This window comes from Xenopus laevis, chromosome 8S, assembly GCF_017654675.1.
Source record: "Xenopus laevis strain J_2021 chromosome 8S, Xenopus_laevis_v10.1, whole genome shotgun sequence".
NCBI lineage: Eukaryota > Metazoa > Chordata > Amphibia > Anura > Pipidae > Xenopus > Xenopus laevis.
In genome coordinates this window covers 55,918,280-55,933,925 of record NC_054386.1, presented here as the reverse complement: position 1 = coordinate 55,933,925, position 15,646 = coordinate 55,918,280, and the positions used below count along the sequence as shown (strand labels likewise).

The following is a 15,646-nucleotide window of genomic DNA, read 5'->3' as shown; positions in this document are numbered from 1 at the left end:
GTTTAGTGGATATATTCAATAATATGAAGTATTATTGCTTGTATAAATGTGTGTGCTTTGCCTGCTTAAATCAGGGATGCCCAAAAGGTAGATCTACCAGTAGACCTTTAGCTGGTGATCAGTAGATCTCAAGACACTGTAAACAGCAGCTTGTCTCCTGTTTCATGCTTTTCATTCAGATATTTATTATGTTAAGGTTACATAAGAAATAGACGTTAAATATAGCAATATACATTCTCTCATAAATCAGTATATGTAAGTAATATTTTCCATGGAACAGAATGCTAACAATGCTTTTATAGATCATAATGGGACAACATCACTCAAAGTAGACCTCGCATTAGAAAAGTATGGGCACTGCTGGTTTATTATTTAGCTTATGAGCAAAACTCCATCAAATATGCATTAGATAAATTGGTGCATTTTGACCCTGCCGCTGGCACTAAAAAACTATGGGTAGAATATCGAGCGTTAATTAACCCTCGATATTTGATCATTGAATTAAAATCCTTTGTCTTCGAATATCGAAGTCAAAGGATTTACCGCAATTACTTTTTTAAATTAATTTTAATCCATCGATCGAACGATTTTCCTTCGATCATAAATTGCCTAGAAAGCTTATAGGGAAGGTCCCCATAGCCTAACATTGTGCTCGGTAGGTTTTAGGTGGCGAAGTAGGTGGTCGAAGTTTCTTTTAAAGAAACAGTACTTTGACTATCGAATAGTCGAACGATTTTTAGTTCGAATCGTTCGAGTCAAAGTTGTAGTCGAAAGTCGAAGTAGCCAATTCGATGGTCGAAGTAGCTGAAAAAATACTTCGAATTTCGAAGTATTTTTCATTCTAATCCTTCACTCGAGCTAAGTAAATGTGCCCCTTGTTCAAGGCAACACATTTTTTTTAAAATATTTTCAGTTTTTTTTTTAAATTAAGCTCACTGAAAGTGTAAGAATACTTTTATATGGCCATGTCAGGCCTCTCACCTTCTCATCCGGTCCATTTAACACCGGCAAGCTTTTCTTGCTTTGTGTTAGCAGAGGCATATTCTGGGCAACAGAAAAGAGGGAAAGCTCGAGCTACCCTTTGATTTTAATTGATGTAGATTTGTTGCATCAGTCCCACAAGAATGAGTTTAGAAAATAATCTTTCGTGATAGCTCTATTCACACAGAAGGCCTGCGCTGCTTTCTTGTAAGCATTCTGTATTTCCCTCAACTCAAATGACCTCAGAACTTAGGGGCATAATTATAAAGCTATGTAAAATGTATGAACTTTGTAGCTCTTACTTGATCATGGAAATCTTTGATCACAAAGCAGACCTTTTAATTCTTCCCAGGTTTGCCACCTGTCTGGTTTCTGCACTGATTGACACAGCAGTCAGCCAATCAAGGGCTGCTGTATCATAATCCAATCCCTAATGTCACAAGCAAGTCTCCTCAATGGCATCATCCCACCCTCAGCTGTCATCAGCTGCATCCCTGATGCCACTCATCCCTCCCCCAGTGCATCACAAAGGTGGAAACCCAAGCTTCCACATTTATTGCAAGTCAACCCTATTTATACCAACAGTGGGTCTGGAGCAGAGTCGCTAATGCTATATCTGGGGTCTCCCTACTTCAGCGTGACCAGGTCGCTATCACTTTCAGTTCAGTTCTAACACAGTTGTATTCTACACATGTTATATTGTATGAATATGTTGTGTATTTTTATTTTCCACAGAATGAAAGCCATGAGTAAAAGCAAAGAATCAATGTTAGGAGACAATGACAGAAGCATCTTTAAATACCAGCCGCCTTCCCATATCGAAGAGGACCCTTTGGATCTCACACTCGATCAGCTTGTTGTTATGCCAATGGATATGAAGCTGGAATGTCACAGTCCACCTCCAGACTATGATTCTGTTGTCCATTACTCAACCCCACCAGTTTAGGAAAAACAATTTTATTGTTCTGCGTTTTCATTGTGGAATCAAATGACTTCCTCCCCCTGTACAACCGCACATAAAAGATAATCAGATATTCCTTGACTGGACAATCCCCGACTGGTCACATCCAAGAAATTATCTGTTCTAAAGAAGAGAACATTTGCATGGGACATAGAGTACCTATGGAGGTATTTCTCAGATGACTGTATTGGTAAAGGATAACTGATAAAAGCACAATTAGTAAACTGAAATTCTATGGGGTTAATGAATAGCTAAGTATTATTTCACGTCTAGGCTTCTGGTTTTATAGTCAAAGTGCACTGCAGTGCAGAGCTGAGGTTATGGATCACAGATTAAATGCAAATCACCAGCCTCAGGTATTTGTCTGGGCATCTGCTTGGAAACCTGTGTTAGGGTGGATGTGAGAAAGCTTTTAGCCATGGTGGTGTCTATGTCTGCAGCTGCCATAGGATTATGCATATAATATTGAAAACGTCATCTTTAAATAGGTTGATCTTGAGTCACTGAAAGGGTCAAGTGTAATGGTTTTAGACTTCAGCCATAATCATTCTTCATTATGTAGCAATAACAGGTGCAACAGTTGCTCTATTTCTCTCAACCTTTAGCAACTTCAGCTGTATAAAAAGCAAAGTCAGGTTCATGGCTATGGGTTGTAAGACCTGGGGCAAATATTGTGACCGTTATTACACAGTTCCTGCGTGCACCAAATCAATCGCAGCTACTGACTTTTAAAAAGGTAATTTTTTCCACTAATAACACCCTTACCCTTTATTAGTAGAAAGCAAGGAGCAGATATACAAACATTTGAACAAATTATATATGTAAATAAACTATTGCTTTACGAATTGTTAGGAACACACACCGCAACTGCTGCTTTTTTTTAATGAGCAGTAACAGTGCTGAAATGTACCAAACACTAGCACTTTAACACCACAGCATTCTGTATAACATCACTGTTAGTTATAAAGCTGTGCAATTTATGGGACTGTGAAGCCAAGTGAAAAATGCTCAAATAAAAAAGAGGTGTTAACTTGCAAAAACCCTCATAAAAACTGCCTCTGAATGCCACCGATTTATAGCAGCATTTTACACCTCTTTTAACACCAGAAATTCTTTGCCTCCAGAACTTATCCCATTGACTTCATTGGGTTTGCCGGGTTTAGAGCAGTGTAAAAACTGTGGTGTCATTTTTGGCAGTAATCTGAAGTCAAATAAATGACAAACCTTGTTAAATATATTGATTAGCTCCTTATTAAGAATATTTCTGTGACCCTGGTACATGGTGTAACTTGCAAAGACAACAACAAAGCTGTGTCAGTACGCCAACTATTTTACGCAAACCTTTTTAAGGCATAACATATTTTACACATTTTTTAAGAAAAGTTCCATCATATGTTAATGTTCAATGATTAGTTTGCCAAATTTGATGTAAAGGAAACAAATGATGTTGGTACCCCACCTTTAGCTGTGCTTATCCCTTAATATTGATATTCCTCACTGATTAAATTTAGAGTAATGTTCTATGCCAGATTAATAAACTAAGAGAGGAAATAATCGCTCCAGATATATTCTTAAATCTTACTGAAATATGTTTAATCAATGAAAGTACATAGAGCAGTGGTTTCAATCCCCTGGCACTGTGTACTGTTGGGGGGGGGGCTGGAGCAGAGGCAGATGGGGCTTTGACTGAATGACAGTTACAGTGACATTTGTGGAGAAAACCTTGATCTAATATACTACGTAAATCCCACCATGAACGCCAATCGGGGTAAGATTTGGGGAGAAAGATTGTTTATGCTCCTACATACACCTGGAATCCCAGTATTAAAGGTAATTTAGGGTGAACTTCAGGGAGAAAGACTATTTATTCCCCTAATACACCTGGAATCCCAGTTTGAAGGTCAGTTAGGATGAGATTTGGAGAGAAACACCATTTATTCATCTGGAATCCCAGCCTGAAAGCCAATTAGGGTGAGAGTTGTGGTGAAACTTTATTTTCTGGCCTAGATATTCTTGGAACTAGTCTGAATGACCGATAAACTATTTGTTCCAATATTTGGAACTCTGTAAGGATCTAAAGAGACCCAAACCAATGTTGGAAATCCAAGGGGATTTTGAATTGGAAACGTTTAACAACTACTGAGAAAAAAAGGAGCCATTTTATTAGGCATTGTATGCTTTGTTTATTAGCATTATAATGATTATAATGAATGACTGAGGTGAGGTATCACTAATCTGTAACTATCACCTGCCCCTTAAATCTTTGCAAAGCCTTTCAACAGGCCCTGAACCTTCAGCCATAAAGTTCAGTTGGCTAGTTCAAGAAATATGTCACATCATCATCAGTGGCATTTTTTTGTGAAAATGGATTACATTGTATTGTTTAAAGCCTTGTTGAAGAACTTATATTTTGAAAGCACTCCTTTCTGGAATCTAAACCTCTTGGCAGGACATTCATTCTAACACATGTTTTGCATCTATATCTGTCTGTGCATGAAAGGTAGAACTGTCACACTCTATGTATATAATGTATGCGCCTGTTTTTGGCAGAATAGATGCAAAATAAGAACAGCACCTGCAACTTGCAGCAATGATAGATGTCTTTCCCTTCTAAAAGACTTCCTCTCAGTTATTGTCTCATTTCCAACTCAGAATTAAGCACAGTGCTAGAGACTTTCATGGTGATTACACATTATGCATCTGTATTCGTTATGGGATATTTTCCAAAATACAGCAGCACCCCTATCTCTATAGCTGGGCTCTTGGATCACTATTTATAGCACCATTGCTTGGCTATCAGCCATCATCCATAAGCCAAACATTCCTGGGTTTCTATTGTTATGCCTTTCATAGGGTTCAGCAGAGTCTAGTATCGTACAATAGTATGTAGCCTCCTGGCAATTCACTGACTGCTTGGATTTAACGAACAAATTTAAATTTTTCCCCACCTTTCCATGTGGCTATGAAGCTGCTATCTGGTTACTTGGGTTATAGACCACAGAACAGAAAGCCATATTTATGACCTTTCAAAAATAGAGCAGAGTTTGGGGATAAAGGACAGGCAGATATGTTGTCAGTACTCCAAGAGTTGGGTTACCATCATTCTATATACTTAAAAATAAAGTGAGATCCATAATATAATTGTCACCTAACCCATGGTCTCAAACTGAGTTATATGTTTTATTTATAGAGTGCCTTATTACAGTGGAACAAGTAATAAGAAAAAAATGCCAAGAATGTGTATTTCCATGCAGTATAGTCCTCTGACAGTGCCATTGATTTGTAAGAGATCATCCTCGGCTACATACATAGGGTATGGTAATAGCATTTACATCAGGTGTATTATAATCCATAGCAATCAGCAGGTTGCATTTACTGGTCACCTGATTGGCTGCCATAGGTTACTACATCTGGTACAGACTTTGCACCTTTTTTTTTTAACATTGCCCCTTATTATTTAATTGGGACTATCTTAAAATATATATGTATAAACCATTGAAGCAATTAATTGCTGCCTGTGCCTTTCTGCTGTTAAAAGGATATTGTCAGTATTCTTTAAAGAAATTATGCCGTAAAGTATTATGATATATGTAGTTTTGTACTTCTACTAATATTGCTCTGGTCTTCTTCTCTGGTTTCTAATTTAATTATCAATATTGTAACTGATGTATAAAGTGCATTTTGGCAAAAGACTCTTCTTTACCTATATATATATAGGTATATATATATATATATATATATATATATATATATATATAGTCAACTACAAGAGGTCCTCTGCACTCAACCCATTATCAATATATTTAAGACAGAGAAATTTTGTGCATACTGCTACTAAAAAATGCCTTACCCTTTAAACAACACAGGGATTGTTTGTCCATATATTGCAATATATTTAAGCTGGCCAACTACGTCAAAGTCATCCCATATCTGGCCAGTCCTACGCTTAATTTTCATCTGATTCATTAAGAATTCAATTGCTTAATTATACATTTTACAAAGGGACTAAGTTTTACCTGCTTGACACCAGTGGGATCACCTGACTATATATATATATATATATATATATATATATATATATATATATATATATATATATATATATATATATATATATATATATATATATATATATATATATATATATATATATATATATATATATATATATATATATATATATGGCATTGTTATGTATAAAAGCAAGATCCTTTCAATGTGCTTGTGGGGTGTGGATTTCTTTTGCCTGAGCTTGCGTTGGCTGAATAACAGTTCTGCTAGTGTGAGAAATGTCACATATCTATAGCAATAGACACAGACAGAAGGACAGGGGTGACAGCTGAAAAGTATTTCTGCATTTGCAATATGCTACAATTTATATGAGACTCAGTAGCTGTGTTCTGTAACAGGGTGTCAGACACTGGCTCATGACCTCCATCACCCATCTCCAGCCAAGAAGAGAATTGAGATAAGATATATATATATATATATTTTTTTTTTCCATTAACAATGAGGCATTAATGCACTGTTTTACTAATAAACCACAATACAGGGTTTCCCAGTCCCAATATAATTGCTTTATCATTTCTTCTCTCTTCACTACCTATATGTCCCCTTTTTTATTCTGCTTCCAAAATTATCTCTTTATTCATCCCTTTCCCACATCATGTTGTGTTTGAGTCAGTCACCTAACACCCACAAATTAAATAGCTTATCATTATGTGTGCAGGGCTCTGAGCTTTTTTGGCACACCAGGGGGCTTATTCATCATATTCAAGTTGATACAGAGCTCAGCACATTTTCTGTGTATTACTCGGTATAAATAGAGTGAACTCCATTTACACTCCTTTGATCTTATACAAGTAAACAAGAATTTCCCTTATACCCTTAGGCTAAGGGCACACTAGGCGATAGCGCCGCGATTTGACTCGCGGCGACTTTTCGCCGCGACTTTTAATCCGCAATCGCTGTGGAAACTTTTGCGCTGGCGTCTATGGGGAATCGCGAGCGTAAAAACACACGTGGCGATCTTTTTTCTATTGTCGCTCGAAATCGCCTCGCTAGGCGATTTCGAGCGACAATAGAAAAAAGATCGCCGCGTGTGTTTTTACGCTGGCGATTTGTCGCGATTCCCCATAGACGCCAGCGCCAAAGTTTCCACAGCGATTGCGGATTAAAAGTCGCGGCGAAAAGTCGCCGTGAGTCAAATCGCGGCGCTATCGCCTAGTGTGCCCTTAGCCTTAAGTCTTATACATATTATGTTGTATCAGGTATTGATATACTTATTTGTACAGGGATCCAGATACATGATGTGTAGGTGCTCAGACATAGCTTGTGTGATCTCAGGGACACCTTAGTACTTACTTCAGTACATGGACATGTGGCACTATGAGTATACTTTGATATACACACTCAGGGAGGTATAACAGTTTAGATACAAGGGTTATGGATTCTTGGAGCTCAACACGTTCCTGTTATGTGACATGTTATAGACCCCTTGTCCCCCTGCCTCCCCCTCCACCCTGTATAACATCTATAACTTTACCATAGAAGGAGAGACTTGCATGTGGGGTGGACCCAAAGCCTTTTACTCTTAAGTATACATCCTGTTCATGCCCTTTAATAACTGAGAACTGGGCTTTAAAGCAATGATGTTTTATACACAAAGTGGCAACCATTGTCCTGACAAGATGGATGACTAATACATTGGAGGTTATGTTATCCTGCCAACTCCAATGCTGTTCCTACTTACAGATACAGAATGACTATAGAGAACAATATTGGGTTGGGTTAACCGCTGGTTCATGGCTGTTCTTTACAGATATGTTTTCTCAGTTTCTCCCAGGCTTTACAAGCAAATCAGACAAATTACTATCTCAAGTCAATGTGTTACGTTTCTTATGCAGAGAACTGGGTTCATTAATTGTAAAAAGGTGGGAGCCACGGATCATTTAAAGGTATATTTGTTACATACACAAAATTATATTCTGGCTTGCCCCATATATATTAGAAGTGATTTCTGTGTGTATCATATCAGGGATTCCTTATTGCTTTTTGGTTGCCATTATAGGAGTATTGAATGACTGGAAGACATATTTCTGATCATAGATTGAAAGCCATTGCAATTACTCGCAGATGTATGATCTCCAGAGAGAATGCATAATATGCAGTACAATATTTTACTACATATATGTAAAGTGTATAAAATGTAAAATTTTAAAATATTATCCTTCCAGACGGATTAACCACTCGGGGCTTTATATACCATCTTGCCATCTTTAAACGTGCAAACTTATATTTAAAGTAGGCTGTGGTCGCAGTTACCTTGTGTTTTATAGCATTTTTTAATAGGAAGTTATACTGTTTGCATTTATGTGTCTGTTTATGAAGTACATATTTTCCTTGCCATTCCTTGAGTGCTTAGGCACTTATCTGTGGTTGCCTTACTGTGCCAAACTGTACTGGGTAGATAGGGGACTGATATTATTTTTTGACCACCACAGAGCTTTCAGGGAGAATCCAATTCCTGCAGCAATGTTCCACTCATGTTAGTGGAGAAATACTACCAATAGCAGATGCTGGTGCTGTCAGGTGGATACATTTGGGATGGTATTTTCCAGCAGTGAAGGGTGTTTCAATCCCTGCCTGATACCATAGTGATGGTCAAAACTGCCTATATGACGCCAACTAGGTGATGGAGATTTGATAAGTGATGTTGACCTGCCTGATTTATTGTAGGGGATAAGGTCTCTAGTATATTATAGCCATGCATGGGCAGATGGCAGGTGGTGTTAGGCTACTGTAACTAATATATTGAGGCTTTGTAAGAAAACCATTTTCCTCCAAAAATTTTGCGGATGTGAAAATGTATTTTCTACGTGTCCATTGAGAAGCCACAGTCTAAATAAACTCAGCATGTGGATTCCCTGGGTCTGTTAATAGTTACAGTGGTTATAATTACATGGTAATTCATAACCTGGTATATTCCAGCTATATTATTTCACCCTGCAATAATGCTGCCCGTGCCGTCATGCTGGTCAGTGAGGCAAAATGAGCTTCGGGGTCATGTTGGTGTCTCGGTTGCAATGTTTAGGCTATGGATACAGAGCCAGAGGAACAAAACATTTTATATTCTTCATCTTCATCAAACACACATTTTTGAGAAAAACCTATAAGTTCTCTTCAGGGTTTCCTAAAACACAAGGTTTACATTGCATTTATTTATTTTTTAAATTAAGCACCAAAAAATTGTTTAATGGTTGACTGCGGAATGTATGGCCTTGCCCCTGATAGTGGTCAGCAGCCTTATCCTGTGAGCTCTGGGGGTATTTGGCTTAATGGATGTATGCACTGAACTTTCTAAGCTTTCATATGTACTTGTGAAATGTATGTGATGTATTAACAAGAACAAAATAAAGATGATATATTTATATAGCTTGAGCCACGCTGTAAATATATTTTTCTCATTTTCACACATACACTAAAAACAGGTTCACACCACCTCCGCGGCTAAGGTGGTAGGGCCCACGAGGGGAACTGGACACCCCAATTCAACGCTGGATATACAGTAAGATCCTGAGATGCTCTTCAATGCTTTTTCTATTTCTAGAGTTATTTGCTTGCCTTTTTGTTCAGTCTGTTTCAAACTTGAATTTGAAACTGCTCTCTAGTTATAAAAGGTTCATCTGCACCCAGTAAGGAGAATGAATTAGGGAATTTTGTACATTTTATATTTTAATTTTTCTGTTCAGTCTCTCTCACTCCCTATCTTAATTCATCTTCCAGTCTTTCATTTAAACCGCAGTGTGGCCTATGTGGAAAGTGGGACTCTAAAAAGCACATAACAGTTTTCATTCCAAAATGGAGAGAGCTAAAGATGCAAAAGGTTAAATTCTCCAGTAACGTTATAAAAATACTATTTTCAATTTCTGCAGCATTAGGTGACCATCTGCTTGCATTCACTAGACCAATGGTCCCCAACCAGTAGCTCGTGAGCAACATGTTGCTCTCCAACCCTTTGGATGTTGCTCTCAGTGGCCTCAAAGCAGGTGCTTATTTTTGAATTACAGACTTGGAGGCAAGTTTTGGTTGTATAAAAACCAGGTGCACTGTCAAACAAAGCCTCAATGTAGGTTGACAATCCACATAAGGGCTACTAAATGGCCAATCAGAGCCCTTATTGGCACCCCAAGAACCTTTTTCATGCTAGTGTTGCTCCCCAACTCCTTTTACTTCTGAATGTTGCTCACGAGTTCAAAAGGTTGGGGATCCCTGCACTAGACATTGATGATCAAGGAGATCCCACTAGATGACCACACGTGTCCTTCATAAACACAGGTGAGCAGAGAGGTGAACGTCAGAGAGTAGTTCAATCAGACATATGGCGGCTAAATGGATGGATACAGTGCAGAGAGGCCAGACACACTGTGCAACAGTGGAGGGGTGACTGTCAGAGAACAGTCCAACATACTTAGAGTTGGGTGGCACTTTAGAATGACAAGCCAAAAACACACTCAATGAGACACCCTTATACATGTCCACTAGACTATGAATGCATATTCTTATATGTAACAAGTAGATTACTTTGGCAGATATTTTTTGGAAAACGTCAAAAATAAATAAATAACAAAAGATTGTTGCTGTAGATTATAGTAAAAAGCATGGAGGGAGGACACACCGATTTACAAAGACAAGAAAGAATATTATTATGGGGTCAAAGCATACATGCACTTCCTACAGACCAAAATACAATAGACAATAGACAATAAACGTCAATGGACGCCAAATGATAATCCAGCACAAAATAGGGCATGAAATATGCTTGCAAAACATATTTTATATGACTCAGATTTACAGTATAAATATGTACAAGCCAGTATATAATAGCATACATAACAACCCTGCACAAAGAATGTAAAGTAAAAAGAATACAGCAATGAGAATACCCCCAATGTCTGAGACAATGTCAATGTCAATGTCCCCTTGACAAAGAAGTTATCTGGCCTGAGTGTGGCCTGATCCCAAATCCTGGATCCAACTGTTCTCTTATTGCTAATAGTAGCGTTAGCCACTTCGCCCTTTAGTGAATCTGCCCCCAAGTGTTTGTTATTTCCATAAGCACCCAATCGGCATGTTGTAATGTTGATGTAAATTGGAGGTCTAAATCAGTGCCAGGAATGTGAGGTGCAGTTCAGAACACAAGGTTTAGCTGAAATGTAAGGTTAAAGATTACTATCTGACCTTTTTTCTGGAAGGTAATCTATACCATGTTTCTGGTATCACATTGTGTCCCAACTTGTTTGCTTACAGTGTGAAGTGAGCAGTGGATATATTACTATCTATACAGTATATAGCACTATATAGCAGGAATTAAATTAGGCTTACAATAAAATACTCAGGACAAAGAGAGAGTTGTGGAGAAAATACAGGAGGCACAGTAGTCAATACATGCATGTGAGGAGGGTGCTCCCTGGGTTCTAAAATAGGAAATCCTAGGTTTCAAGAATTAATTAATCATAACATAACATAACAGACAAGCAGCCCCAAGTGTGAGCAGCAGCTAGTAACACTAACAGAAGCTTCATGTCTTTCACACTATGGCTGCCACAATACTGTGATTTGGGTGGGGGAGCAGTGGCTGAATAAAATCCATATCACAGATAGGCCGCTAATGCAGCTCTAATTGATCCTGACATGCTTTAGCTGTGTGTCATGTTGTGTTATGTATATTTTTCTGCTCCTTTTCAGCTGGAAATCATTTTGCTTGGCTTGGCAGCGCTGAGCTTGGAAGTACACTCTGTACCTTTTAACTGCTTTCATTTGTAAACTTTCCTTTAACAACTGAAAAGATGTCATTTGAAAATAGTAAACACTTTATCAGTAAGGTTTCATTCATCTTATTGCTCTTTCCTTGAAATCAGTCATAACTCATCGGTCACTACCCAAAATCTCCATGCTGTATAGATTTAGGGAGGTGCTATGGCAGCTAGCAAGGGGGCCTCTAGACCCCAGACACAAGTGCTTTTAAAATAAGCAATGTAGGGCAGGCCCAGATCGGCAATCTGTGGATTTTGGTACATGGGAAAGGGCTCCTGTTAGATGCCATAGACAGTCTTTATTTATTGGCATCGTTGGGCAGTTTGGTTCTCTGTGTGTTTGAAATGCCAGGACCAATATTTAATCCCAGTCCAGACCTGATGAAGGACATGTTTTTGCATCACTTACTACCCTTGCACTTGCATACAGGGTCTCTGTAAATTACCCACAATATATAAAAATACTCATTACAAACACATTCTTCAAAGGCTTTACTACACCTGTAACTCTGTGTCCCGATGACTAAAAATGGCTATATTTAATAAAACTTACTGACTCAGCTCAGAAGCCCTATAACTGTAATGATTCAGGCCTTTAAAGCTGTCCACAGCAGCTCTCATCTAAACTATGCTTTCCAAACCTGTGGCAAAGCAAATGCTTAGTATGCTCTGGGCTGTTATGGAGAAGCTAAACTTAGGGATAATTGAAAATGACATATAGAAAAAGGTAAACATCCAAAAGTAAACTACAGTATTATAATGAGTATAAATAAAAACTCAACAAATATAAAGCATGGTCTATCGATGCACCAAACCCAGCAAGGGGTGTAGAAAGACCATATACATCAACCACAAAAATGGGTAACAGTCACTGAAAAACCTCAAGAAAAAGGTCACCAGGAAAAATAAGTTAAAAGCTAAAACATTTATTGGAACAACATCTATAATGCCCTTTTGTGCTCCATGGGCTTTTAAATATAGGCCCACTGAAAATTACCACAACATTAGCCGGAAGTTTGGTTACATTGTAGCTGATGATACAGTGTTTATAATTAATTTTGATGCAGACTGCACTTGCTAACTAGTAATGATAGTTTTCTATCATGACTTTGATATTTTATATTTACAATGTATTGTGCCTCAGGCCCTACGCTCAGGTAAGTGACAGTAGAACAGAGCATGTGCAGTGAATCAGCAGAAAAGAAGATGGGGAGTTACTGAGGGCATTTCAAGACACAGATCTTCACTGCTAAAGGGCTGTGATGACCTGTGATGACCTTGGGCTGGTATTCAAGTTGAAAACATATGGTGGAACCTGTCTACACTAATTTTTGTTGTTTATCTTTAAGTCTGAGGACATACTGTTATTTGTTTTTTTACTATTGCAAAGGCAGTAGTCATGTGCAATGTGGTTGAGTGGCTACCTGTGCCTTTCAAAGGGAAAGAATGCAAAATGTGTGCTTCAGTGACAAGTATGTGACTTTCTAATGGTTGGGAGATAAAGAGGCATGCTGATTAATGGGTATTAACATCTGGATCACAACTTGTTGCATCGGGGTGAATAGAGGTGTCAGATATTAATGGATTGGGAGTCTGCAAATTAAAAATTCAGTTGGCATAAGGCATCCTTTGTTGGAGGAAAGAATAAGGGGCCCATGGAGGGGCCTATGCAAAGGATCAAGGATCACATGCCCAGTCTGGTGTGGCTTTTGTCTAATGGAAATATTCTCCCTGCCTGAAACCTTGAGAGATCATTATTTTTGGATCCATACAAGGGACTATGTTCTACTGACCCTGTCAATAGAAGATGTTTTGGCAGTCAATATTTGACCATATAGGTTATACAGACATAATGCGCCATTGCCGTACACAGCCTTAAAGGAGAATACAAAGGAGATACAAGGTTACAGTAGTCAGCTCACCTCCAGCAAAGTTTTTCACATTTTTGGGGTTCTTCTTTACAAGTCTGGTTTTACCCATATATGCTCCTAAAAAGCCGGTACAAGTAAATAGATAGCTCAGGAGTTCCTCTCTATGAACTATGATGAACTGTATCATCACTTTGCCCTTTAAGCTCCAAATAGTATAATTTTGCAAAAAAATCTTTTTGCATAGTGCATGAAACAATGTCAGGCGACTGGTAAAGACTTTTTTTTTTTATAATGCATTGTTTCCATTACCTTTTTAGAATGCACACAAATGCCTACAGGCCTCCAGTGCAGCACAGAATGCAAATGAGAAGATGTACTGGGAATAAAGGGGCAGAGCGGGTAGGAGTTTTTGTAGCAGGTGGTACCACACTCTCTTGCTTCTTCTTCTTCTTAGGAACACTGATGGACTTTCACAAAGTTTGGACTTTTATAAATGGACTTCTTGAAAATAAGGACTTTGGCATAAATGGATTTTCACTTTCTAGATGGAATCTATATACAGTGAAACCTCAATTTTAAGTACCCTGATTTTAAGTTTTCCCGCATTTTACATTTCTTATTTGTGGTCCCACCAATTTTTAATGCATTTCAATTGGTGCCTTTCCCTGATTTTGAGTTATGTTTTCCTGGATTTTGCATAGAACATTTGTCTTGGTGTACCCAAAAATTGCTGTTTGTCCTCTGTAGTGATGGGTGAATTTGGGGCGTTTCGCTTTGCCAAAAAAATGGCAACAAATTCACGAAACAGCGCCAGCGTCTCATTTTTGACACTGGCGTCCGTTTTTTTGGATGCCGCCGTCCAATTTTTTTTAAAAAATGGATGCCAGCGTCCGTTTTTTTGGCCAAAAACAGACACCGGCATCCATTTTTTAAAAGCAAATTTATTCGCTGGCAGCGAATCGCCGGAATTCGCCATGAATTTGCGCCTGGCTAATAAATTTGCCCATGACTAATCCTCTGTGAATGTTATTATTAGTGAAATAAGGAGGTTTAAAATACTAACCAGGTGTATATTTTGCCATGGTACTGCCTGTAAATAGTCAATTCCAATTAGTCTGCACTTCATACATTCCAAACACTTTTAGGTTTAGGTTGTGTATGTGACTGACAGAGAGGCCTTTAATACAAAATGAACTGGGATAATAAAAGTGTAGTGATGTGATAACACTATGGCCAGTTGATAATAAACCCTTCAGTCAAAGGCACAGATGGCTGCCCTACCCGAGTTTCCACAATCTCACCCTCAGCACAGGTGATGGACACTAAAAGTAAAGCTGTGGCCACTTGCCCCTTTAGCGGTGGCAAGTGGAAGGGAGCACCTAATGCTCATCATCATATGTCACGCTTTCTTCATTCATTCTTGGTGCGACGTGCAGAATGGCACGGAGCTCTTTCCTCTGCCAATAAGGAAGTAAAAACCTGATTCCAACACACCCACTCTCGGCATGTGCTGCTCTGTAAACTGCATAACACAACAACCCGCAACTCTGACACCTGGATATCAACCAAGAACTGATATTACTGCATGGTCCGTCTGCCAGAGGAATCATTCCCTACTCAGTCAAAATGTGACTGATGCAGTCATAACCTGCCTATATATATTCCTCTAATAATCTGACTATAGGACTTCTTTCTGTATTCCTCTAATAACTTGGCTATATGCTTTTTTCAGCTAGCCAAATGCAAGCTAAAGGGCAACAGTACTCCAACCCTGAGTATTGCTTGGGACTCCTTCCAGTTAAATGCCAATCACACAGAGTTTTTCACTCAAAACCAGCAAAAGACTGTCAATTTGTTATAAGATTTGTGTGAGGATTATTTAGTTGTAAATCAGATCTGTTGTAATATTATAGCAAAATGAAGTTCTGTTTCGCTTCATTATAGACAAATAGTAGGGGACCTTTTTACCCATAAAGAGGATCACCACACCAGAGGCCACCCTTTCAGACTCGAAGAAA

At 38.4% G+C, this 15,646-nt stretch overlaps 1 protein-coding gene across 1 annotated transcript in view; it reads left to right on the top strand.

Annotated features, from left to right (window-relative positions):
• kdrl.S (kinase insert domain receptor like S homeolog) overlaps positions 1–2,165 on the top strand; it is a 184,386-nt gene extending 182,221 nt beyond the window's left edge. The window contains exon 30 of the mRNA XM_041574719.1: positions 1,717–2,165. Within this exon, the coding sequence (XP_041430653.1) occupies positions 1,717–1,927 (211 nt within the window). The 3' untranslated portion in view covers positions 1,928–2,165. The remainder of the gene's footprint in view (positions 1–1,716) is intronic.
• Positions 2,166–15,646: the final 13,481 nt, after the last annotated feature.